The sequence below is a fragment of the Microcaecilia unicolor genome, chromosome 1, assembly GCF_901765095.1.
Source record: "Microcaecilia unicolor chromosome 1, aMicUni1.1, whole genome shotgun sequence".
Classification (NCBI taxonomy): Eukaryota; Metazoa; Chordata; class Amphibia; order Gymnophiona; family Siphonopidae; genus Microcaecilia; species Microcaecilia unicolor.
In genome coordinates this window covers 39,205,641-39,233,066 of record NC_044031.1, presented here as the reverse complement: position 1 = coordinate 39,233,066, position 27,426 = coordinate 39,205,641, and the positions used below count along the sequence as shown (strand labels likewise).

At 43.5% G+C, this 27,426-nt stretch overlaps 1 protein-coding gene across 1 annotated transcript in view; it reads left to right on the top strand.

The window, feature by feature from the left end:
- LOC115465678 (SCO-spondin-like) overlaps positions 1-27,426 on the top strand; it is a 537,587-nt gene that overhangs the window by 362,319 nt on the left and 147,842 nt on the right. Inside the window, exons 80-84 of the mRNA XM_030196374.1 lie at positions 1,647-1,867; positions 5,619-5,768; positions 20,493-20,659; positions 22,285-22,445; positions 23,468-23,688. Coding sequence (XP_030052234.1) covers positions 1,647-1,867; positions 5,619-5,768; positions 20,493-20,659; positions 22,285-22,445; positions 23,468-23,688 — 920 coding nt within the window. The remainder of the gene's footprint in view (positions 1-1,646; positions 1,868-5,618; positions 5,769-20,492; positions 20,660-22,284; positions 22,446-23,467; positions 23,689-27,426) is intronic.

The following is a 27,426-nucleotide window of genomic DNA, read 5'->3' as shown; positions in this document are numbered from 1 at the left end:
ATACCTCTCTGCTTCCATAGATTTATTTATTTAGATATTGCTCACACCTTTTTCAGTAGTAGCTCAAAGTGAGTTACATTCAGGTACACTGGGTATTTCCCTGTCTCTGGAAGGCTCACAATCTAATTTTGTACCTGAGGTAATGGAGGGTTAAGTGACTCGCCCAAGATCACAAGGAGCAGCAGTGGGATTTGAACTGGCCACCTCTGGATGTCAAGGTTGGTGCTCTATCCACTAAGCTACTCCTCCACTAAACTAAGAGATGCACAAGTATGAACCTTCTGCTCTCAATGAAACTCCTCATTCCTTCCCTGTTTTTTTTTGTCTTCGCACCCCATTGCTTGGGTCCCTGAGGATAATTAAGCAGGAGAAATTAATTCTAGTTAATCTCATTTCCTGAAATCCAGCTAGATGAACACATTGCACCCCCCTGCCAGCAAATGAGGGAGACAGAGAAAACTAGAATTTTGCAATGACATCATCGCCTGTATAACGCAGGACCCTTCTCCCTCTCAATTTTCTCTAGAATGCAGGCATCTGACTTATAAAGCTTTGGCGTGACCTAGGAGAGAGTCAGCTAGACGTTCTGACATCTGGGGGAATTTGGGACTTTCTTCCTTTACAGGGGAGGGGAGGGGGACAGCCCCAGAGGAACCCAAGGATAGCTAAATGGGAGATGCTTGGTTGGAGGAGCCGGGTCACCTGATCTCCTTCTCCGGGGTTCTGGGGAGGATGATGAGAAGCCTGGCACTCCATTAGGGAGTCTGGTTGCAGAGGAAGATGACTCTTTGGTTATCCATCTCTTTTGATGGAAAGAGCTGGCTTCCCTTTTTGCACAGGTCATCTCACTACTTTGTTGTTTCAGAAGCAGCAAGAGTCCAGTCTTGGAAGGGCTCGAGAAACCTTCAAGGGCCTTTCTCCTCTTAATATAGCTAACCGGAAAGTGAGACCGCTCAAAAAAGAATATTTAATTACCAATCTAATTTGTAAATACGGGAGCAGAATCACTGGTCACTAAGGGGATAAGAGAGAGTAGTGAGTAAGTGAGAAGTGGGAGGGAAGAAGTGCTTGTGAGTCAGTGGTTGGGGTCACAAGGGGGGGGGGAGCAAATGAATAAGAGATGGTCAAGGGACGAATGAGTTAGTGGACAGAGAGAAAAAAATGAATGAGAGGAGAGTGTTTTGGGGTGTGAGTGAAAGGATTGGGGAGCAGCCCTCCTACTCTCTATGCCTCCAACCTCCTCCTCCTTCTGTCCCTTTATCCTTTTTGCCTGAGATCACTTCTTTTATTTCCCTCCTCTGAGATTTTACCCAGATTCCTTTTTCTTTCTCTATTCTATATCCCTCTCCTCCCTGCCCAGCACAGATCACTAAGACCCCCCCCCCAAATGTCCAAATAAAGTAACCAAGTATAAACAAAATGCCAGAAAATAATTTTCTTATAGAGTATAAAAACCTAATTTTATATGTAAAATACATAAAATGTTATGAAAATGTGCCACATAATTGCTTAAGCATCTTAAAAATTTGCTGAAGGAACACAGGGTGCGGGAACTGTGTGTGTGTGTGTGTGTGTATATATATATATATATATATATATATATATATATATATATGTATTCAGATGACATTAAACTCTGTCCTCAGCACCTGTGAAAGTGGCATCCTTCAGTGTACAACAGATCCCTCTTGCCACTTGGATGGGGCATGGAGTCCCTGGGGTTCGTGGAGCACCTGTTCTGAGAGCTGCGGGGTAGGATCTCGGTATCGACTGCGTGAGTGCAGTAATCCTGCGCCCCAGAATGGAGGAAGGGAATGCCTAGGACCAGACCAGCAACAGAGAGTATGCCATGGACAGGACTGTGAGGGTAAGAAAACTCATGACCCCCCCCCCCTTGCATCTTGTGATTTCTGATGGTCAATATTATTTAAAACACATTTTGCTTCTAACAAATCTTTTTCCCAAGATAAATTATTGTGCTGTCTTTACCATAAACCATCCATTGTTTCCCAGTCTGTGTGTGGTGGAGAGTAATTTTAGAGCAGGTTGCTTAGGTGGAGAGTTTAGATTAGTATATTGATTTATATTCTGCATAATTAACTATGGCCCCCTTTTACTAAGGCGCGCTCACGTTTTTAGCGCGTGCTAAAATTGTGGGTTCGCTAAACGTTAGAGACGCTAATGCATTCCCATGGGCATCTCTAATGTTTAGCACGCCCATAGTTTTAGCGTGCGCTAAAAACGTGAACGCGCCTTAGTAAAAGGGGGCCTATGAAAATAACAAAAATTACATACATAATCATAACGCAAACAAAATTGTCTACTCCTCAATTTATCCCTTCAGCCAGCTGAAAAAACAACAATTTCATCAATCATTTCTTGAGTAAACTGATGTGGTTGCCATGTTAGTCCACTTTTAAAGTTAATAAATAGAAATAAAACAAAACAGAGAAAAGAAAATAAGACGAAGTCCTTTTTATTGGACTAACAATACATTTTTTTTGATTAGCTTTCGAAGGTAACCCTAGAGAAAGAAAAGATTTTCTAATCTGCAATCACAGCATTTTTACGAGAGACTGATCCCAGAATCTAGCCGCTGGAACAAAGGGTCATAATTCAAAGTATACAATTGGGAGATCTCACTGGGAATCTGAACCTCTAGATATTTGAAACTGCCTTGAGTGCACCGAAAGGGAAAAGTCCAAGCCAAGGAGTCGCGCTCCTGCTGTCTGATAGAAACGCCTATTAGCTCTGATTTATCATAATTTATCTTGAAGCCGGATAGTCTATTAAAATTATTTAATTTGTGCAAGAGAACTGGTAGGGTAAGACCAGGAAGCTCGCACATAGAACATTACATCATCAGCAAAAAGCGCCAACTTATGTTCTCTATCTCTAACTCGGACTCCTTGAATATTCACCATTGACCGAATCCTCTGGGCCAAATGCTCGATAAAAAGAGCAAAGAGCAGGGGGGGATAGCGTGCATCCTTGTCAAGTGCACCTCTCGATCGAAAAGGCGGAAGAGTGACCCCCCATTAATTTTGAGCCGTTCCACAGGTTTCTCATACAAACAACTTAGCCAGCCTAAAAGACCCTGACCGAACCCCATACATTGCAACACTTGCCACTGAGAGGGCCATTCATCCCTATCAGATTCTTTCTCAGCGTCTGTTGGGCCTCCCATAATACATGCATTGTACATCGGATATGCCTTGTGTATCGCTCCATGGTGCGACCGCACCTCGAATATTGTGTTCAATTCTGGTTGCTGCTTCTCAAAAAAGATATAGTGGAATTAGAAAAGGTGCAGAGAAGGCGACGAAAATGATAAAGAGGTTGGGACGACTTCCCTATGAGGAAAGGCTAAAGCGGCTAGGGCTCTTCAGCCTGGAGAAAAGGCGGCTGAGGGGAGATATGATAGAGGTCTATAAAATAATGAGTGGAGTTGAACGGGTGGATGTGAAGCGTCTGTTTACGCTTTCCAAAAATACTAGGACTAGGGGGCATGCAATGAAGCTACAATGTAGTAAATTTAAAACGAATCAGAGAAAATATTTCTTCACTCAACGTGTAATTAAACTCTGGAATTTGTTGCCAGAAAATCTGGTAAAGGTGGTTAGCTTAGCGGAGTTTAAAAAAGGTTTGGATTGCTTCCTAAAGGAAAAGTCCATAGACCATTATTAAATGGACTTGGGGAAAATTCACTATTTCTGGGATAAGCAGGATATAAGTATTGCCGTATTGGGACAGGCCAAAGGTCCATCAAGCCCAGCATCCTGTTTCCAACAGTGGCCAATCCAGGTCACAAATACCTGGCAAGATCCCAAAAAAGTACAAAACATTCTGTACTTATGTACTTATGAACAGTTACACCAGCCAAGCTATTTTTGGAATTTTGTTTCAGCTGGTGACCTGCTGCTCCTGACACAGCCATTTTATACTGGTGAAACATGGCCATGTTGGGCTTTTTATATTAAATTTCTGGGAGCTTTTGATCTATTAATAAAAGCTGTGTTTTTTACAAGGTCTACCTTGTTGTTTTATCTTCCATATTGGATTTGGCGGACCATCTGCCTTTCTGCTTTTTGACTCCAGAAATAAGATGAGCCCCCGTGTTGTGGACAATCTGCAATGCCAAGTAGATGCCTGTTTTATAAAGACAGATAGGCGCCTCTATCTGTATAAAATTACTTCACTTAAGAAACTGAAATTGTGTCTAAACTGAAGGCATGTACATCTATTGCAAAGTAACCTAAAGAAAAAGAGAAAGGAAGAGAGCCCACGTAATCAACACAAAAATACTCTCCCTTATACAAAACCAAAAAACATTTTCATTTGATGGACCTTTTCAGCTGCTCAGTGTGTTGAGTTATAGTTAAAATTTCCTGGCATTAGGTTGGTAAATACCTACAGTGCTGCCCTTTGACATGTGGCCAGTGCTTCCAGGCCTCAAAATCGCACATGTTAGATAGTTCTGAATATAATATAGTATGGACCATCAGAAAGTAAGCACAGTTATTTACATATGACTTACAGTAAAGGGCATCCAAAAGGTTATGCCTCTGATCCAAAGAAGTTTTAAATTTATTCTTCAATATGTAGCATATTCAGAACTACCTATCTTGTGTGATTGTGTTTGATCTTTGGGAAACTCTGTGACTACAGTCTGTGAAATGACCACAATATATATCTTCTCAATTGCTGGATACTTCGCTAGGCCTCGGAGCCAGCCATAAAAATTCTCTGTTTCGTACATTGCAGCAGCATCTAAAGATTTCCTGTAGCTCAATGTGGCTCACTCCCCCGTTTCTGTGTTCTTCATGGTACCGAATTTAACAAAAATTGATAAGGGGATCTACACTAGGAAGCATGAAAAATTCTTCATTCATTGAGAAGAAAAGGCCTCGAGAAGCCCCCAGCTATAATAATGCTGTTAGGGGCTGGACTTCATCATCATCGGCCCAAAAACCTCTTAACATTCATACTTTTTTAATTCTTATTTTTTTTTTCACTTTTTTTCAAATTTTTACCTCACTATCAAATTTAAAAATTAGAAAAACACCGGATTGTACTTATCTTAATCAGGTACGGTATCATGCGGGTTATTCCAACACAGCGGCCATGACCAACGGTGGCCCCCTTTTCGTGGACCTGCTTCAGGGTCTATGGTCCGTGTGTTACCTGAAAAATAAATAATAAAGAGAGGGAGAATCAATATCTGTTAACATCCCCTCAAATCAGAGGAACTCAGCCTCACAAGCGGAGGCGCTCCGATACTCAAGCATTTAGCTAGTGAAGACAAAAAATGGCCGCCCTTTAAGACCAAGTGTGTCAGACGCCATGCTTAAATAATGGCCAATCAGCATGGAGATTCTCAGGGGCCGGTATCCTCGTAACACTTGAATACAAAACTTTATCATGACAATCAGATCTGAATAACAAAAATCCAAAAAGATGGTACCAACATGATGTAATTTGATAGGGTGTAATATGACTACTCTTCCACTTGTATAAGGGAGTTCCTGTCTCTGAAACTCCTTTACCATGGTAGGGACTCCTTGCTCAGTCACCTGTTTTGTGAACCCTGAGCTCTCATCTTCTGCCTTGGATTGTAGATGCAGAGAAGTGGAGTGAGTGGTCCCCATGGTCAGCCTGCAGTGTATCCTGTGGAGGAGGGGAGCAGATTCGTACTCGGAAGTGTAATTACCTGGAGTGTGAAGGCCTGGGAGCACAGAGTAAAACCTGTAATACCCAGGTCTGCCTTGGTGAGTATAAGTCTACTGTCTCTGCATCACCAGTTTTATGGCTGTGGTTTATGATGCTTAATACACCGCTTTTCTAAAACTGAACAAGGCAGTTTACAAAAATAGAAATATTGAAATCAAGGTAGGAAAAGAACACCATTCAAGATAGGAAAGAAAAAGAGAGAGAAAGTGGTTAACATAATACAAATAAATTAATAAGAGGGGGAGGGTAACAGATGTCAGTATAGGTGTTTATAATAACACTAGAAGTTAGGTTCACCCGGGTATATGCTCCATCGCCAAAGGCCTCGTGAAATAGGTGCATCTTTAGGGCACCTTTACATTTTTGAAAAGATAATTCAAGATCAAGATTAGAAGGAAGGGCATTCCAAAGTGAAGGGGTTATACAATAAAAGGCCCTATCTCTGATTGAATCCAGTTTTCTATGAGTATGTATCCCTTCAAATGCCAATGTGCAGGAAAAATCACCCCAAACCTTGGCTTGTCTGATTGTGTCACTGTCTTATTTCTGCATGGAGGAAGTTTGCTTTTTTTTTTTTTCCGTCCCAAACTCAAGACTAGGTCAGTGCGTATCCTGCTATCATGATGGCACCTAGTGTTTCAAGCGAGCTCATGCCCTTAAAACTCACCTTTTTACCAAGTCTTTCTCATAGGTCCTTTATCCTAGCCGCTCGACTGAGTGACAGCACAAAAGCTGACTAGTCAGTCGGCTGAGCGGCTAGGATAAAGGACCTATGGGAAAGCCTTGGTAAAAAGGTGAGTTGCTACCTCTCTACTTTTTGCTTCTAATGTCTTTACTGTCCTCTCTTTTTCTTCATAGTTGGCATTCTTCATTCTCTTCTTATGTTTTTATTGATTTCATTTGTAAACCACTTTGATTTTATGAAAGAGGGTATATTAAATGAAAACAAACTAAACTAATGAACACATCCAGTAGGACTAACCAGTAACATGGGTATCTTTTTTATTACTTTATTTTTTCAAAAATGATTTTTTTTTATATGATCAACAGTCTCGTACAAACAACAACACATTGTTACACTAATTTACTCTCAGCTATGTCCTATTGTCTCCCTATAGCATAAACCCCCTTATCCTTCTCCGTGGCCTAGTGGCTAGGGTGGTGGACTTTGGTCCTGGGGAATTGAGGAAGTGAGTTCGATTCCTACTTCAGGCACAGGCAGCTCCTTGTGACTCTGGGCAAGTCACTTAACCCTCCATTGCCCCATGTAAGCCGCATTGAGCCTGCCATGAATGGGAAAGCGCGGGGTACAAATGTAATAAAATAGATACTATTGGAGATTCTACATGGAATGTTGCTATTCCACTAGCAACATTCCATGTAGAAGGCTGCGCAGGTTTCTGCTTCTGTGAGTCTGACGTCCTCAGACTCACAGAAACAGAAGCCTGTGCGGCCACATTGGTGATCTGCAAGGGCCGACTTCTACATGGAATGTTGGAATAGCAACATTCCATATAGAATCTCAAATAGTAGCAACAGTGGAGTGGCCTAGTGGTTAGGGTGGTGGACTTTGGTCCTGAGGAACTGAGTTTGATTCCCACTTCAGGCACAGGCAGCTCCTTGTGACTCTGGGCAAGTCACTTAACCCTCCATTGCCCCATGTGAACCGCATTGAGCCTGCCATGAGTGGGAAAGCGTGGGGTACAAATGTAACTAAAATAAAATGTAATTCTACTCCAAGCTAAACAGTCTATGACTTGCAGCAACAGATTCCAGAAAGTACAAAACCCTAACCGCACCTTTCTTGCCTCATTAGAATTAACAGGGTCATCCTGACCCTCAGGAGGTAGCTTTGACCCCCAAGCTGCAACAGGAACCCAAATAGTCTCAAATTTCTCCAGTCTATTATGACAAATTGTAGTCTACTTATTTAGAAAATAGACATTCTAGAGCCTCTGATAGAAATCAGTTATCCTCGAGCATGAACCAGCCTCCATGCTTTAGCTAATTTACAGCGACCTGAGTCAGTGCAAGACATCAGTAGGTGCACAGTGCTATCCTTAAATCTGCTAGCATTAATTGTAGAAGAAAGACTTTGGCTGTTAAGGGGAGGCACACACCCATAGTATCATAAAATGGCTCATGACACATGCTCCAGAAGGTCTGAATGACAGGACAGTCCAACCAAATATGCAAGAGTGCCCAGCAGCCCACAATAATGCTATAGCCAAACATATTTTATGGAGATACTGGGGGAAGGGGTAGTAACAGGAAGCCATACTGCTACCCTGTTGGTATTTAAAAAAAAGGGTCCTTCTGATCTGCTGCTCTAAACCTTCACCCAACTCCACCTCCCAGTGTTTAATGTGACTGGGTTTGCATGATTTCAGATAGCAAACCTTGTAGCCCTGGAACTCTCCTCTTTCAAAATCACTTCAGAGGGAGAAGACTCCTGCACCAAACTCTCCCAGCATGGTGGGCAGGCAAAGATGTGTCACAACTGTAGAGATAAGAAAATTTTTTTTACTGGGAATATTAAAGACATCCTGGAGAGAGAGGCAGACATTTGTAGGTCATCTCTGTTATACATTGGCCCAACAAGCAATAGGTCAGGAGTCTCCCATTGGTTTACCCCTGCTAGTCATGATCCAGGGACAAGAAGGATAACAACCTAAGAGGTGTCAATCATGGCGCACATCTCATTTAATAATGGCCTCTTCTCTTCTCCCCAGAAGTAAAGAGTCAGACCCAGATAGGGTGAAAACATCCTCCCCATCACCTCATCTACTGCTACCAGGACAAACATGAGATTCAAGAGGGTGACCTCCCTCAGTAGCCTGTTCAATGTGCACTCATTGCTTAGAGGGAACCCTCTACCATTCAACCAATGACAATTGAGCAATCCTGTCATATCTCTTCATATCAAGTACCCCTAGCCCTCCATCCCACTTATCTAGCATAGACTCTGGAAGGGTTCTGCTTCCAGATAAAAGAAAAATCTTTCCACAAAAGCCTTTCAAGTCCCTATCTGGAATTGTCAATAGTAGAGTCTGGCATTCATATAAAAATCTAGGCAAAAATAAACCCAGCAGTGTGACCCAGCTATGAGTGAGTTAGCCTAATCCATCCAAGTCTTGACTATGCCTCTTATGTAAGGAGAGGAAGGAAGAATTTAGCCCCAGTGCTTTTGGGTCCAGGGTCCAAGTGGGCTGAAGCCTCCATGAGGTGCAGACTCTGTCAGACCCTCTCTCACTTGGTACGCGGTGCCTCCACCTGTGGAAAGAAGTGTTAGCGAGTGGGATTATCCTCTTCTTCCCCAGGAACCCGAAAGTCAAAGTCCAAGCCCCTGTGAGAAGCAAGGCTGGCAGTTAGGATAAGCTGTCTTGGGGTGACAGCTGTGCACTTTCTAGTCCAAAATGACCACTCTTCAGTCAGCAGCTTAACTCAGAAAAACAGTTTATTCTTTATATTTCAACTTTTTTTATTGATGACAATTTGAAAGAAACATATCCAACAATATGAATGTACAGAACTTCAAATATCAAATGTACACAATAAAAACAGCATATTAAGGCAGTCATCAAACTTTTAACAATTCCCCCCCCCCCCCCTCCTCCCTCTCTTTTTTAAAAATTCAACAATATTTTATTAATGACAACATCAATGACATAGATGCACCATAAGTCATCAACAATTCTCCGGTACTTTTGATTCTCTATAATAGGACCCCTCAGGCACATTCTATCTTTAAGTTTTTTCATTTTGTTTCTCCTCCCTATTCCATTAATTGTACCTTTTCAATAGTTTTATTATACAAATTTGGCATCTTCACTATTAAATATACAAAAGATCAAGCTTAAACTGTATCCAAGAAATTAGCATGCATCATTATTAGGAAGAGCCCCAGTCCTTTACCTCACTGTTATGTATCTTTCTTTTAATATGGAGCAATCCCAAACAAACGAGTCATCACATCCTTGCGCCCCACATTAATCAAATCCCCACCATTCCCTTGGACAAGTATTTTAATGCTGTCATTTGCCATTGAATATACTTAACCCCCCACCCTCCTGTTTCCCCTCCCCACCCCTCCATCCCATCCTACTTTACCTATCATAAGAATCAGATGTATGGTCTTATGTGTGTGTGATTGTAAGCAGCAGGCTATTCTTTCTTAGGGTGTGTGGCATCCCAGCAGCTTCACAACGTATTAAGAATGTGGCTTCTACCTTTCTGTGTTAGAGTCCCCAAGAGTGGGCCCCAAATACTAAGGAAGCACTTTTTACGTTTGCACGATCCTCTTGCCTCACGCGCTTCCCAGGCCATCAATTGATGTGCTTGGTTACGCCAATGCCAGTATTCTGGAGGGCTCTCCGACACCCAAGCCTGCAGTATGCATTTCCTGGCTACTAAACTCAGCTTACGGCACAAAAGTGTCTTAACCGCTGATAAACCCCCAAATGATCCTAAACAATCTAAGATTAACTGACAGGGGGTGCCTGTTATCCGTGTTGATAATATATAAGACAAAAATTCCACTACTCTTTGCCAAAATCTCTGTATCTTTACACATTCCCAAAAGGCGTGGTAAAATGTGTTTTCGTGCTGTCCACATTTCAAGCACACTGGTGACTGAATCCCTCTTGCCCGGAACAGTTGTGTTTGTGTAAAATATGCCCTATGAAGTGTCCTAAAAGCACATTCCCTATACCGGGCGCCCGTAATTAGTTTAGGGATCCCTTTAATTTGTCTGTCAATATCCCAACTGGTTAAATCTAATCCTAAATCTGCTTCCCATCTCTGCCGAAGCTGAGTCCGCCCTTCTCTCGGAATCAAGGTCCATAATTTTCTGTGAATGCCCGAAATAGATGGATTCTCTGGCACAATCTCATCATAAAAAGCCTGTACCTTTTCCCCCAGATTGAACTCTAATTTCTCCATACCCAAGGATTTAACATAATGACGTATCTGATTATATGCAAATACATCCCCCCATCTCTGCTCAGCACGTGATATTAATTGGTCTAAAGACTTAATTTTCCCTGATGTGTCTAATATATTATTTAGCTGACAATATCCTCTGGTTTCCCATTGCTGAAATACCAGATTTTCAAGTCCCGGTACGAATTCTGGGTTCCCTTTAATCGTTATTAATTCCGATATCCTTGGGTCTCCCCCTAAGCTTCTCCCTAGGAATTGCCATGCGTCCCTGAAGGGCATTAATAATATGCTATGTCTAAAGGCTTTTGGTATCATCTGTCTTCTGGTATGTAACAAAGCGATTAAATTAAAGGGCCGAAAAAGGGCCTCTTCCAACTCACGCGGCACATGTATATTAGACCCAAAGATCCAATCTCTCAACGCCCTCAAAAGACAGGCCATATTATAATACCGTAGATGGGGTAAGCCGAAACCTCCCTGACTCCAATTTCCCATCAAAAACTGCAACTTAAGTTTTGCCTTCTTTTTTGCCCAGCAAAATCTCATCACAACCTTATAAAATTGCCTAATGTCCTTTTTAAGAAGCCGCAACGGTAATATTTGCAATACATACAGCCACCTAGGCAGTATCACCATCCGGATAAGACTAATGCGGCCTCCCAAAGGCATCATCAACACATTCCAGGCATCCAATTGCCTTTCTGTCTGCTCTAACAGCCTGTGGACATTTAGTTTATATATCTCTGCAGGGTTAGCTGTCAGACGGATCCCCAAGTAACGAAATGTGCCTTCCGCCCATTTTAAGGGGAATCCCTCAGCCCACAAATCACGAGTGTCCGCTGTTACTGTTAAGGCTTCCGATTTATCCAGGTTCAATTTAAAGCCTGAGTAATCTCCAAATTCGTGAACAAGATCTAGTAAGTCTTCCAATGATGGTCGCGGGTTTGTGATTATGACCAATAAATCATCGGCGAATGCCGCAATTTTGAACTCCTGTCGACCTATCCTCACTCCCCTAATGGCTGGACAGTCCTGGATGTCTCTGATCATGGGGTCTAAATAAAGAGCAAACAGCAACGGGGATAAAGGGCAGCCTTGCCTGGTCCCCCTGTTAATCTCAAAGTCCTCAGATCTCCCCCCATTCACTATTATTCTGGCCTGAGGTGAAGAATATAGCGCCTTAATCGCTTGCACAAACCAACCATTGAAACCATAATTATCCAAAACGGAGAACAAAAAGGCCCACTCCACCCGGTCAAAGGCCTTTTCAGCATCAAAGCTGATCAAAATCGCCGGTTCCGGGTCTTGCCGCAATTTTTCTAAAGCCGCTATGATACTCCGTAGGTTCTTAGTGACAGACCGGTCTTGGATGAAACCTACCTGCGCTTCATGGACTAGCCTGGGCAACAATTTGTTCAACCGATTAGCCAATATCTTTGCAAATAGCTTCACTTCATTATTTATCAACGAGATAGGCCTATAGGAAGATGCTAACAACGGATCTCTGTTGGGTTTGGGCAACATTATGATTTGAGCCAGGTTTAACCGATCAGGCAGGCGCCCCTCCTCCACCCATTCATTAAATGCCTCAGTTAATGCAGGAGTTATATGATCCCCCAATAGCTTATAGAATTCGGCCTTAAATCCGTCAGGGCCAGGGGCCTTTCCCAACTTGCTTTGTCCAATGGCCCATTGAACTTCATCACTGCTAATAGGAGTGTTCAATTTTATACATTCTCTTTGTGTCAGCATAGGAGTCCTCACATTTTGTAAATATATATCTCCCTGTAGGCCTTGAGAATCTCCCGCTTTATAAAGGTTCTGAAAGAAGCTGCGGAAGACTTCTTGTATTTTTTTATCAGTGCGCACTATTCTGCCCTCCCTATCCTTGATACCTAGAATGTGCTTGGATGTAGACTGCGGCGCCACTAGTCTTGCCAATAGTTTGCCCCCCTTATCCCCATGCTTGTATAATTGATATTTGTAATATACTTGAGACTTTACTGCTCGATCATGGAGTAATGAGTTCAGTGCTATTTGGTCCGTCTCCATCTCTTTCCTCACTCTAACACCTGGGGCTTTCCCATATTGCTTCCGCAACTTAGCCAAGCGCTTCTCTAGTCGTAGTATCTCCCCATCTTGGGCCTTTTTATAATGGCTAGCAAAACTAATTATTTCCCCTCTTATCACCGCTTTGGCTGCTTCCCAGTAAGTCGAGGCCCTCTGTACTGTTCCCTCATTAAATTGCTTATACTCCTCCCATTTTTTACATAAAAATTCTCGAAATTTTTCATTGCCATAAAGATAGCTTGGAAATGACCACCCCCATGTTTCCTGATCTGGGCTTTCTATCTGCCAGGTCATCCATACCGCAGCATGGTCGGAGATGATACAGGGGCCTATGACAGCTTCATTAATATGGGTAAAGAATGTTCGTGAAACCAACAGGTAGTCAATCCTAGAGTGGGTATTGTGTGCCCTTGATTGATGGGTGTATTCCCTCTCCCTAGGATGCAATGTGCGCCATACGTCTATGAGGTCTAGAGCATCACACATGTCCGGTAGTCCCCTTGTTTTCTTGGGTCCCCCTGCTGCTGGTGGGTGAGACCTATCAATCTGTGGATCCCAGGCTACGTTAAAATCTCCGCCCAAGAGAACAGGAAGTGAGCTATTCTCACTGAGGATCATAGTCAGTTTCTTGTAGAATGTCATGTCTAATGTGTTTGGAGCATAGATGTTACCTAACATGAATTGTTTCTTTGCAATGGTGACTCTACAAAAAGCAAATCTTCCTTCCAAGTCTTTGTGCAACTGGTGAATCTGTGAGGCAATCCCTTTTCTAAATAGGATAGCAACTCCCCCTTTGCGCCCCACCGCTGCAGACGTTATACAGTCTCCTACCCACCATTTGACCAATTTTGCATGTTCTAGGTCCGATAGGTGGGTTTCTTGTAAAAGGGCCACATCTGCCTTAATTCTTTGAAGATATTGTAAAATTTTTGACCTTTTAATAGGCGAATGGATGCCTCCTACATTCCAAGTCACTACTTTAATCCCCCCCATCACCTAGATCATTGATTAATCTCTGATGGTTATTTGTAGTTATCGAGTGGAGCCATCCCAGCCTACAGCTCCCCTCTGTCCTATAATTCTTTTGTTGTTCTTGTTCTAATCCTTCAGCCCATTCATCCCGCCACATCACACACCAAACATTTTCTGCTCTCTCAACCACACATATAACTCCTCCAAAGAGTTGTCCATTACCATTCCATCCCTCTTTCTCTTTGAAATCCCCCCTTCTGTTTCCCTCCCCCCCTCCCCGCCCTCCCATCCCGTTCCCAAATTCCCCATCCCTCAATGCTTCCCTATAGAAAGCCGTCACGCTTAACGTTTACCCCACTACTCTATGGAATTCCTAGTCCCAAACTCCATATTCCCCCTCCTTCCTCTTTTAACCCCTTTAGCAGATAATACCTCCCCTCCCCATTTTCAATCCAGTATAGTTCTCACATTTATATAAATCCACTTTCCCCAATCGTACCATAATAGATTCACCCCATTCCTTACTCCTCCTTCTTATTATAATGCAGTAATCAAAATCTTTGTACATATTAAAATGGCCATCCTAACTTTCTCGGTATTCTTTAGTTATTTTCCACACAAACACCAGTTCAACAGAGAGCCCCTCCCCCGTCTGCACCAAGGTGATGGCCTCTTAAATCAGTGATAATTTTTTTTTTTTCTTTTTTTTTTTTAAAACAGTATATCTACTTCATACCTCCAGCGTTGAGTTCAATAATAGTAAAATGTTCACCTCTCTTCCATTGAGAGCTCAAAGCTTAAAGGACGTATACTGGGCTTGTTATCCAAATGCAGGGCTCTGGCGCAGTCACAGACGTTAAGATCTCCGATTGAAAATCCTTCCCATCAAAAGGTCTCTCACCTTGCCTTAAGTTCCATAAAGATAACCTCTGCGCGTTCCTTCTGTGTTTTTATTAAGGAGGATTGTACGAGTTCCAAATGCTGCAGCTTGAGAAACCTTAATACTATAACATCCAACGATTAACTCTCAACCTTACTATGAATATAAAACCAATTGTTAAATGTTGTGCCACTTTTCAATATGGCTTCCCGCTTTAAACTCGTTGCCATTCCCTTGCGTTATGTGCCACTGCACTTTGTAATCCCTTCTAGGTGCGCTTTTGAACCCTTCAGGTTTGCCCGCCATCTTCCGTTGCCAGTCGATTTGAGTTCGCCAATTGATCCACATATTTTTTGGCTTCTTTGTCAGATACAAATGATCTTGTAGCGCCTTTATATATGATTTTCAAAGTGGCAGGGTATTGAAGAGTGAATCGGATCTTCATGCTGAATAGCTGGGAGCACACCGCTGAAAAAGCGCGCCGTTTTGTCACTATGGCGGCCGAGTAATCTTGGAAGCACAGGATCCGTGATTCCTCAAAGGTCAGAGCCTTATCGGAGCGCGCTGCTTGGAGTATCAGTTGCTTATGCGCGAAGTTTAATACTCTGCATATCACCACTCTTGGTTTATTTCTTTCCTCTTGCCGAACTCCTAGTCTGTGGGCTCTCTCTATGCGTAGGGGCCCCAAGTCAGCGGGAAAATCAATTGCCTTTGTAAGCCATTGCTCCAGCACTCGCTCCAGCGATCGGCCACCGAGAGCCTCCGGTAATCCTACCAGGCGGATATTATTCCGCCTGGAACGGTTTTCCAAATCTTCTATTTTAGCTTCCATTACCTTACATTGGCTTATTAGATCTATTTGGCGTCCTTCCATTACAGTCATTTTTTCCTCAACTTCGCTGGTCCTAGTCTGATACGATCCGCATTCTCTAGTCAGCTCTTCCAGCTTCGAACTTAATAGTTCAAGTTTATTGTCTAATTTTTTGTCAAGCGGAGCGAGGCGGCGATCTAGCAAGTCCTCCATCACCACCGTCATCTCCGATGTGATCTCGCTTATCCAGGCTGACGACACCGAAGGTCCTGCCTCGGGAGGAGAGGCCGCCATTTTATATTCAGGTATCTTCCCTCGGAGTTTGTCTTTTTGTGCGGATTTCGCTGCCATCCTGCTGTATTAAAGTTTCTTTCTTATTTTATCTCACTCACTGCCACTTTTTGTCTCGGGGAACCTTCCGTTCTGGACTCCGATTCTATTATTGAGTCTAATAAGAGCAGTCAGGCCACGGAGAAAAGCTCACACACGACTTCTCTCCACCATAACGTCACGTGACCCCCAGTTTATTCTTTAACTGTAGACCACAAGAATATTCCAACTGCTTGAATTGATCTCAAGGATATTCCAACTGCATGAACTCTCCAACAACAAGTGCAAACTCTAAACAAGATGCACTTCTGACGTTCCGCAGGGGAACTCCAATATTCTCCTCCCTTGGGTGTACTTAAAAGGTGCTCGGAAGTAGAATTATTTATACTTTGTACACGCTCCTGTCTGTGCCTGTCCCCAAAAACTGTGTCCCAAAGCTTATGCTCCTTCTGTATCTCAGGTCCAGACCCTTGTGGTCTGACCTCCACCCAGGGTGACATTTGCAGCCTCACCCTATCTACGAGATGGGCACTCGTTGGCTCCGATCCCGCCCTCCTGGCCTGGGTCTCTTCACTGCTCACCCAGAGCTGTTCTTCACAGGTTCTGTTTTTCTTAGCAGCAACTCCCCTTTTCTGTAGCCAGTGGACTCGCTTCTTTTTATTCTGAGAGTCCCCTTCACGCCCCCCCCACCAGGTCAATGGCAGAGAACCATCAGGCAACCAAAGACCAGTGAACAAAAGTGAACTAAAGGGCAATTAACTGTTTTATTAACAGTAACTCCTCCCCCCCCCCCCCCCCCCCCACACACACACTTTTACTCCTGTCCAGAAGGGCACTATTTTTCTGAATCTTATTCCAAAACTACTCCCCTTGGGCTGGGCTTCCTTCCACCCAGGGACTTCCCAGTCACTCCCCCCCCCCCACCCCCAGTGACTCCCGACAGGAATTTAGTAATCCCATCTAACAAGGGATTACACTTGTCTGCTCCAATTTGTATCAGATATTTTAAAACCCAATGCAAAAATAAGAGAGTGAGAAAAGAAAAGCACTGTGGCTTAGATCCTGGAAGTTGATATTATAATGGCACAGAAGTTGTCACAGGCATCTGAGGTCTCTTCCCCCACCATTCATTTTTAGTGCCAATTTACAGAGAATTCTTTTCTCACTCTCTTATTTTTGTATTGGGTTTTGCCATTTTTGAGTGAGTTTCCAGTTATTATTGTTGTCAGATATTCTAGCAATTCAGTTGCCCCTTGAAAGGGGAAGGAGTGGATCAAGATCACCTCCTCTGGATCTAGCGATAATATAACTGTAAAGCCAGAAAGCCAGCTCTGAGTGCAACACTCTCTTGTGAGTGTCCCTGGGTCTGGGGCCAACCTGGCAGGAGTTCCCCTCTGGCAGGCTCCGTCGGTCCCTCAAATGATTGGCACCCGCTTCCTTCTCCTGGGGAAGAAAGGTGTTACCGCGGCTGAGATTTCCTTCCTTTCCCCCCAGGAAAGCCTAAAAGATGTCTGCAAACAAGGCTGGCTGAAATGTTAAACAGTTTAGTGAACTATTTACAACTTATGTTATATAAAAGCAGTACACATTTATTTAGTTATTTATTATGACATTTCTACCCCGCATTTTCCCAAGAAATCTCAGGTTCAATGCGGCTTACTTAACAAATAAAGAAGAAACATTACAAGACAATTAATATGAGAAGTAATACTATTAATACTAATATTAATACTTATGAGAAGTATTTTGATATTCAACCTATTAAGCATTCTGGATGAAAGATGTTCATTAAACAACCTACTGAGCAACCTCTAAATAGTAACATAGTAACATAGTAGATGACGGCAGAAAAAGACCTGCATGGTCCATCCAGTCTGCCCAAGATAAACTCATGTGTATACCTTACCTTGATTTGTACCTGTCTTTCTCAGGGCACAGACTGTATAAGTCTGCCCAGCAGTTTTTCCTGCCTCCCAACCACCTGTCCTGCCTTCCATCACCGGCTCTGGCACAGACCGTATAAAAAAAGTCTGCCCTCCCCTATCCTCGCCTCCCAACCACCAACCCGTCTTCCCCCCACCTGCTCTGCCACCCAATTGTAGCTAAGCTTCTGAGGATCCATTCCTTCTGCATAGGATTCCTTTAGTAGTCTTGGAACCACTCAGTCTCTTTACCAATGTGGTAGCTTCAAGCACATATCCCTGTTCCTTCATTAAGTCTTGTCATCAGAGTGGCAGTATTATGTAGTAGCCAACCTCAGGAATGAGATTAGCATAGGAAAGAAAATATTGCTATTACAATTCGATATGTCCTTGGTGTTTGATTCGGTGGACCATCACATCCTACTGAGACTTCTGGATGAAATTGGAATTGGAGGTGAAGCACTTTCCTGGTTCAAAGGATTCCTAACATCGAAGGCATACCAAGTAAAGATGGACCAAAACCAGGGCTTTTTTGAGGGGGTACTTGGGGGTACTGAGTACTGGCACCTTCTCCATTGTCTCCTAAAATTGACCCATTGAACCCAAATTATAATGATAGAGCTCAGGCTCTACACACCAATTCTGCCTTGTCATAGATTCTGTGACTGGTTGCAGGGGGCCTGACTATTAAGGGGTAGATCCCTCAGTGATCACCCCACTCCTGAAGGGTGGCCTAGCATTTGAGTACCGGCACCTTTTTTGCTAGAAAAAACACACTGCCAAAAACTATCATCGGCATGGAAGCCCACTTGCAGAGTCCCCCAGGGTTCCACCATCTCACCAATAGTCTTCAATGTAACGATGATCCATCTGGCGAAACTATCATCAAAAGAAGGCTTTCACCCTGTCATATACTCAGATGACTTCTCCATATATATTCCCTTTGAAAATAATATGAACAAAATAAAAATCAGCCATAAGTATTTATTATTATTATTTATTTTTTATTTTTGTGCATTTTTACCCCACATTTTCCCACAAGAGCAGGCACAATGTGGCTTACATTAATACACGAGGAAACTATACAATACATGGAGGACACAGTTACAGAGTGAGATAGGCAGGGAATGAAATAGGGGACTACACAGGATGAGAGAAAGGGGCAAAGTACATAAGTATCGCCATACTGGGACAGACCAAAGGTCCATCAAACCCAGCATCCTGTTTGGCAAGATCCCAAAACAGTACAGTATGTTTTATGCTGCTTATCCCAGAAATAAGCAATGGATTTTCTCCAAGTCCATTTTAATAATGACTTATGGACTTTTTTTTTTTTTTTGAAAGCTATCCAAACCTTTTTTAAACCCCACTAAGCTAACTGCTTTTACTACATTCTCTGGCACATTAGGTGAAGAAATATTTTCTCTGATTTGTTTTAAATGTACTACTTCGTAGCTTCATTGCGTGCCCTCTATTCCTAGTATTTTTGGTATGAGTAAACAAGCAATTCACGTCTACCCGTTCCACTCCACTCATTATTTTATAGATCTCTATCATATCTCCCCTCAGCCGTCTCTTCTCCAAGCTGAACAGCCCTAGCCGCTTTAGCCTTTCATCACAGGGAAGTCGTCCCATCCCCTTTATCATTTTCATCGCCCTTCTCTGTACTTTTTCTAATTCCACTATATCTTTTTTGAGATGCAGTGACCAGAATTGCACACAATGTTCGAGGTGCAGCCAGCTATCTATGAATGTCCAAGATGCATCAGAAAGAGTTACCAAAACCACTGCTAAGAGAGGCACTTCAAATCATTGCTACATTGTGACCTGCAAGCTATACTTGACCATGATCTAGAAAATGAAGCAACCCTTGGCAATGTGAACGATGAGAAACAAACAAACTGAGATCGTTCAGCATCAAACAACTCAAGAATAGCAAGGCAGATGGGCTAGATGAGGTCTGTGTGGAAGCCTTAAAAGAAGGAGGTAGTATTGCTGTTGACAACCTATGTGGACATTGCTAGCTGAAGACTTGCATCAGCTGAAACTGTTCCATATGAAATGTTCGCATACTCTTCTTGGCATCTTGCTTCTTGGCCACTGGTACATTCATAGATAGCTGGCTGTGCTTGCCTGTGAGTGCTTTTAGCAGCAGCTTCCATGTCCGCAGCAACTTGGTTCCAATAATCTTCCCTTTCACTTTTCAACTTCTGAATTTCTTTCATTAATTCTCTTTCTTTTGCTGAATTCACAAGTGTAGCAGCATTTCTCGGTTCTAGAAGCTCAATATTCTTGTCTGAGATCCATTTCTGTCTCTGCTTTTTCTTAGCCTTGGGCAAACCCGTTATCACAGTTTCAGTTAACACCCTTTTCCTTCTTGCCCATTGTATCTCAGTCAGTGTCGTCCGAAGTTTGGAGGGCCTCAAAGCGAATGAAAAGTTCAGGAAGTAGTCAGTCATACTGGCTGCATATAGAGCACGAGAGTACCAGGAAAGGGGTCCATAGAGCTAATGGCTTAAGCAACCATTCAGCCTGGTGACATCACTGCCCCCACCCCCAAAAAGGGCAGCTTTTGCAACAACCTCATGACATCACTTATTCTGTGACCTCAAAATGATAATTGATAGAAGACATTTACAAAAGCAGTAGTACACTGAATGAAAGAATTTTGATGGACATCCTGAAAACTGAGGGGCCTTAACCTCTGACCCCTGGGGGGAGTGTCAGAACCTTGTAGTGTACATTCAGAAGTAGTCTATTGCCGATATACCGCTCCTCTTTTCAAAAGGGCTATGACTGTGTTATCTGACTGGATTGTTTTTCTCTTCTCCTCCAGAGGTGGGCTGCCCTGTGGATCGCCTTTACCGGGAGTGTCTTCCAGAAGAGGGATGCCCATACAGCTGTGCCCACCTCACTCATCGGATGGACTGTTTCTGGGATGGCTGTGAGGAAGGCTGCCACTGCCCAGTTGGCATGTTGATTCACGAAGGATCCTGTGTCACGGTCCGTCTCTTTAGATTAATGGTTGTCTATTTACTTCAACTAATCTTCTTGGAGAAAAGCGATCCTGGGGCCGTTGCACCATAATTCCCACATTAAAGGGTTATATTATCATAAGCTAGTTGTAGAAAAGCTGATAACAGCAATACAGGGCAAGAGGCAGTCTCTATTTCTGCCATTATGGCAACAAAATCATTAAACAAACAAGCAAAATATTAACAAATATTGTACAAATTGCCTATAATACATTATCCAGCCCTAACCCTGCATCTCCTTGGGAATCATTAGGGGAGTCTTTTACTAAAGATTAGCTCGAGTTACCTGCAGCAGGGCCCATGTTATTCCTATAGACCCTGCTTCAGATAACTCGAGCTAATCTTTAGTAAAAGACCCCCTAGATGCAGTAAATGCTAACTAGTGTTCCATATGTAATCTCACAAATATATATATACATATTCTTTTTTTTCACCCAAGGATATATTTATTGGTACTACCCTACCATGGCAGTGCAGTGTTGGTAGAACTTCCCTATCTCCCCACTAAGCATGCTTAGCTGTTGTTTGATGAATCCACAATATCAGTGTCTCCGGCAACATTCAATGACATATACACACAAACCAGGACTTGTAGCCACCAACTCAAAGAGAGTGCTTGAAACAGTTCACACCAGTATAATATAAGAGTACCCTCAGATATTTACCACTATTACTGCAGTCAATAATGCTGCTACAAGGTGGCATAGCACTTCTTTCATCGGGTAACTCTTAACAAATTTTTTGGGAGGAGCAACATATGCTCATTTTTTCATGCTTCCCAATCACCTCAGTGCTATAAAATCGCTTATCACTTTTAAAAAAGGTCTTGCTTTGTCTTGTTGATTGCTTGAGAGAAAAAAGAATGAGGAAGAAAAGAATTATGCAGCCTTAACCCTTGTCCCTGAGGAAAGTGATTGAAACCCCACGGACTCGGCCGGTTTCAGGGGAAGGCAACTGATGAATGTTTCAGCAAGGCAAGATAGTTCTGCCAGGGAGGCAAGAATTTGTCAAGATAAGTGCACAGTTTTCACTTAACATTTTTAAAAGTGATAAGCGATTTTATAGCACTGAGGTGATTGGGAAGCATGAAAAAATGAGCATATGTTGCTCCTCCAAAAAAATTTGTTAGAGTTACCCGATGAAAGAAGTGCTATGCCACCTTGTAGCAGCATTATTTACTGCAGTAATAGTGGTAAATATCTGAGGGTACTCTTATATTATACTGGTGTGAACTGTTTCAAGCACTCTCTTTGAGTTGGTGGCTACAAGTCCTGGTTTGTGTGTATATGTCATAGCTGTTGTTTGATGGCATACAAAAGTGCCTTGGGTGCCTTGTCTGCTATTTTATTCCATGTTTCTCTGCTTGTGTGGCCTTTGTTTTCCGTATATGCTGCTTGTTTGGAATGATAAGTGCTGTGCGCGGCTGTACATTTTAGAAGTCTGTGGGACTGGTATGTCGTGGGTTGGTTAAAGATAAAATGGTCCCTGTCCTTTTTTTTTTTTGCAGGTTTTCCTTGCATGATATGGAGCCTTATTAAGCTATAAAATAGATACATTCTGTAGTCTGCTTTGCTCTTCTTTCTCTTTGTATAGGACTGTCCGTGCATTCTGACTGAGGAGACACGGCAAGGGTTCAGGAACCATTCAATCTGGCCCAACATTCTCCCTGTTGTCCATACTAAGCAGGGCATTCCAGTCCTTGTTGGCGAGGAAGTGGTGCCGGAAAGCACTATCCACCATGAGTGCAGCTCTTGGTATGACAGATCTTGGTCCGACCGTGGACTCCTTCATTAAAGTAGACCTAGCTTCTGCTCTGATTGTGTACATCTAAAGGACTGTAGCACCACAGCAGTGTGGCTGATGTAGATTATCTCCAACTGTAATATGAAGGAAATCAAAAATAAGTGAGCCATTCTGTCTACTAATAGAGCCTGATGATAGGTTTCACCTTAGTGTCTTAAAACATCAATACAGTAGTGTTCTCTTAATTTTTATGATTGCACAGAAAGTAGCTGGGGTGAGTGTGAAAATGAAACACTGCTTTACGAGTGGGTTGATTCTGATATCACTGGTGAGAGATCCCTCCCCCTGCCCAGTCCAGTGAGGCAGTGGTGTAGCTACGGGAGGTCCTCGGGAGCCTAGTCCCCCTCACCTTGGCTCAGGCCCCTTCTGCTTTAATGGCTAGTAGGGCTGGGTTCATTAAAGGAAAGAAAATTATCAGGTATGACATAATTTTTCCATTCATCTTCCCTTTGACTTTCTCTGTAGGAGACACATACTCTCTCTTTCTGAGAAACACACACAGTCTCTTTGAAACTGTCTTGGAGAAACACACATTCTCACTTTCTTTCTCTTTCTGAAAAATACACCATTCTCTTTGACTTTCCATCAATACAGCTCAAGGACAGACACAAGGTAGCAGGAACTCCTTGCCTTTCTCATAGCCAACTTTATAGAGTATGCCCAAGAGATGAAACTGGAAAACATTTGTATGTGTTTGTCCCTAAATGTACACACAAAATATTGTATATCCCAATACCTAGCAATAAAAAATCTGCTCTAATAAATGTTTTACAAAGTTTATTTGAATTTGACTGTTTTCTAATAAGCCAACCTTTAGATACTGTATTTCCTGAGCAATACTGGAAAACTGAGTAACTATGATAAACCTAGAGGCATAATGCTGTATTGAACATCTTCAGAATAAACAGAAGTTGTGCTGTAAAAAAAAAAGCCTTTTATCATTTTTATCCTTATATTGTCAATTCCATTTTAGTTCCTGCTACAATGGTCAACTGAACTGCACATTCAACTTATGCACTGTGGATGGTGCCTTTGCTCCCTGGGGACGGTGGACTCCCTGCTCGCTGACCTGTGGTGGCCTGGGGAACATGACCAGATCTCGTGAATGTTCCAACCCACCACCAGCCCATGGAGGGAAAGATTGTGTTGGCCCTAGGATTGACATCAAATACTGCCAGACTCCTGAGTGCGAGGGTAAGAGAGCACATGGGTTTCCTTTCAGTTCATGACTCCCAAATACTAAGAGGGAGACCCGCTGCTGTGGGTGATGTGATCTCCAGGGCATTTTGCAGAGAGCTGCTTCTGTGGATGATGAGATCTCTTGGGACATTCAGAGAACGTTGCTTGAATGCATGGTAAGATCTTTTAGGGCCCTTAAGAGAGATATAATTCTGTGGTTGACGTACTGTATTCTTCAAGGAGATCTGCTTCTTTGGGTAGTGCAACAGTTACGTCTATCTTAACCACTGAAAAATAGTTGTTTATCAACCACTTGCACTTGCTGATTTCCCGAATACAGCCTGAAATTGAATGATTGATTTTAGGTTCCTTAGCATCCCACAGATCAATCCAGAGACTGGTGGGTTATGTCCCTCTGCCAGCAGGTGGAGATAGCGAGAACTTCTGAGGCTCTATACGTGGTCATGCGTAGCTACCCAAACCTCAGTATTCTCTCTGTCTAGCAGGTGGATAGTCATAACTCTGCAGCTCTGGATATTGGGGCTCCTCGCCTGGTCCCGCAGGCCAAGTTGAGATTCCCTACGGGGTTGAGAGCTCGCTAAGGTGCTGAGCAGGGACACCTGGTGGTGCCAGGTCCCTCCCTTCCTCCCCCCTCCCGCTGGTTCCTTTGCAGGTGCACGTGAATTAATCTCCTGTAAAAAAAAAAAAAAAAAGACAACTTTTGTTAAGATTAGGCTAGCACTCACAGTAAGCAGGGGTTCTGCTGGCAGCGAGTCCAGGGGGAGCCGTTTTTGTGGCAGGCAGGGGGATCCCTGTAATTGTTTTTTCAGCTGAGCACATGGCAGCTCTGTCTGAGTCAGGGGCGCAGCCAGACTTCGGCGGGAGGAGGGGTCCAAAGCCCGAGGTGAGGGGGCACATTTTAACCCCCCCCCCCGGCGTCGCCGCTGACCCCCCTGCCATTGCCGACACCCACCACCCCGCCATTGCTGACCCCGCCGCCACCAACTTTGCCCCCCCCTGCCAATGACTCTCTCGACCCTCCCCTCCTGCCGCCAACCCGCCGTCGCCTACCTTTGCTGGCGGGGGACCCCAACCCCCGCCAGCCGAGGTCCTCTTCTTCCTGCACAAGGCTTCCTTCTGTTTCTGACGTCCACATTTAACCCCCCCCCCCGGCGCCGCCGCCGCCCCCCTGCCATTGCCGACACCCACTGCCCCGCCATTGCTGACCCCACCGCCACTGCCACTGCCACCACCAACTTTGCCCCCCCCGCCAACAACTCTCTCGACCCTCTTCCCGCCGCCAACCCGCCGTCACCTACCTTTGCTGGTGGGGGACCCCAACCCCCGCCAGCCGACGTCCTCTTCTTCCCGCACAAGGCTTCCTTCTGTTTCTGACATCCTCCCGTACCTTTCCCATGAATAAAGACCTAAGAGATATGGTCATGCAGGAGTGGTCCTCCCCAGACTCTCCCTGTAGGGTCTCTAGAGCCATGACGAGGCTTTATCCTCTTCCACAGGAAGATAGGGATTCCTTAAAGCCTCCTACGGTGGACATGGTGGTGACTGCGGTTACTAAGGCCACGGTTATTCCTGTTGATGGGGGGGCTGCTCTCCGGGATTCCCAAGATAGGAAGTTGGAATCTTTTATTAGGCGTAGTTTTGATCTGTCAGCCTTGTCGTTGCAGGCCTCTGTGTGTGGGGGATTAGTTGCTCACGCTTGCTTCCACTGGGCTGAGAAGCTCTTGGATGATCCGGCTGTGGACAGATCTTCCTGGGTCCAGGAGCTGGCTAAGCTGGAGATGGGATCTTCTTTCTTAGCGGATGCCCTTTACGACTTATTGCATGCATCACCAAAAGTTATGGCTCTGGTAGTGGGAGCTTGTCGGGCTCTTTGGCTTCAGGGTTGGGTCGCAGATGCGGCCTCTAAGTCCAAGTTGTGTTCTCTTCCCTTCAAGGGTTCTATGCTCTTTGGGGAAGAACTGGATAAGTTGGTATGCAGTCTTGGGGATGCTAAGATTTCGCGTCTGCCAGAGATGCGTCCCAAATCGAGTGTTCGAGGGCTGTCGGGGCGTGGTCGTTTTCGAGACACGCGGCAGTACAGACCTGGTAGATCTAATGGAGTGCCTAGAGGTCGGTTTTTTCAGCACACTCAGCCCTTTCGGGGAGGCTGCCAGGGAGGTCGGGATGCAGCTTTGGCGGGTTCTGTCTGTTGGATTATTTGTAGTAAATAATTAGCAGATTTTAGTACACACAGCTTCAGCTTTAGAAATGTTAATTTCTTTCTTCATCTCTCTCTCATTCACCCCTGAATAATTCACTGCTGAGTCACTTTAAAGTTGAAGTAACAAAACATCTGTTTACTCACAGTTTGTAGTTAGATTATAATCAGACAGGCTTATATATACATATTACTATACATTTGTATTATCAGCTCCTTCCATGTGCTTAGATGGTAATGGATGCTCACACCACCATAGATCCTCTCAGGTTAGGAGAGATCATGAGCTCCATGTGCTCCATGTGCTGCATGTGCTGCATCTAACCCCCACAGGAAGTTGCATAGCTATGTGACCTCTCTAAGTAATTCACATCAGAGGTCACAGAGTAATCACAGAGAAATAATAGGTGACAGGCAATGCATGTAAAATACAATTACATTCCAACAAACCCCTTCTCATGCATAACTGTCATGCAATTATTTATTCATACAAAGTCCAAGCTTTATACGCAGATTCACAAAATGTTCTCTGGGTAACGGTTTGGTCATGATGTCAGCTGTCATCTCACTGGTGTGACAATAGTGTAGACTGATGACCCCTTCTTTCGCCAGCTCTCGCACGTTGTGGTATTTCGTTGCGATGTGCTTGGTGCGTGACTGAACCTTGTCATTCTGTGACAGTCGGATGCAGCTCTGATTATCTTCCATTAACTGGATTAGTCTCTTTTCAGCTATTCCAAAATCCAGCAAAAGTTTTTCAATCCACATCAGTTCTCTGCACGCTTCCGATACGGCCACATATTCAGCTTCTGTAGAAGACAGACTCACAATACTTTGTTTATGACTGGCCCATGAAATTTGTACATTTCCATACATAAACACATATCCACTTGTGGATTTATAATTAGAATGATCCCCTGCCCAATCTGAATCACAGTAACATATTAGTTTTGGATTACTATTGGCTGAAATCTTTAATTTACAATCAATGGTACCCTTTAAATACCTTACCATCCTTTTAACTGCAGTCCAATCTGATTTGGTAGGTGAGCTGACCCTTCTGCTCAAAATTCCTACTGCATTTGCTATATCAGCCCTGTATGTGGTAGCTAGATATAAAAGCTTACCTATGGCTGATCTATATTGGATGTTATCTGGTAAAGGTTCTCTTACTGTTTCATCCTTCAGAAAATCAGTGATCATGGGAGTGCTTACAACTTGGGCATCTTGCATACCTAAACTTTCAATAAGCTCATTTATTTTCTGCTTCTGGCTTAGAAGATAAGAACCATCATTTTGTTTCTCAATTTCTATACCAAGATAGTATGACACATTACCAAGTTCTTTTATCTCAACATTGTGGTTTAAACACTTTACAATGTCCTTGTACTCTTGCTCACTTTTGCTTGCAATGAGCAGATCATCAACAAAAGCTAAAATGTATGCATATTGTCCATTTGTGCACCTAGTGTACAAGCATTTATCTGCTTCACCTTGCTTAAATCCTAAATTTGTCAATATTTCATGCAATTTTT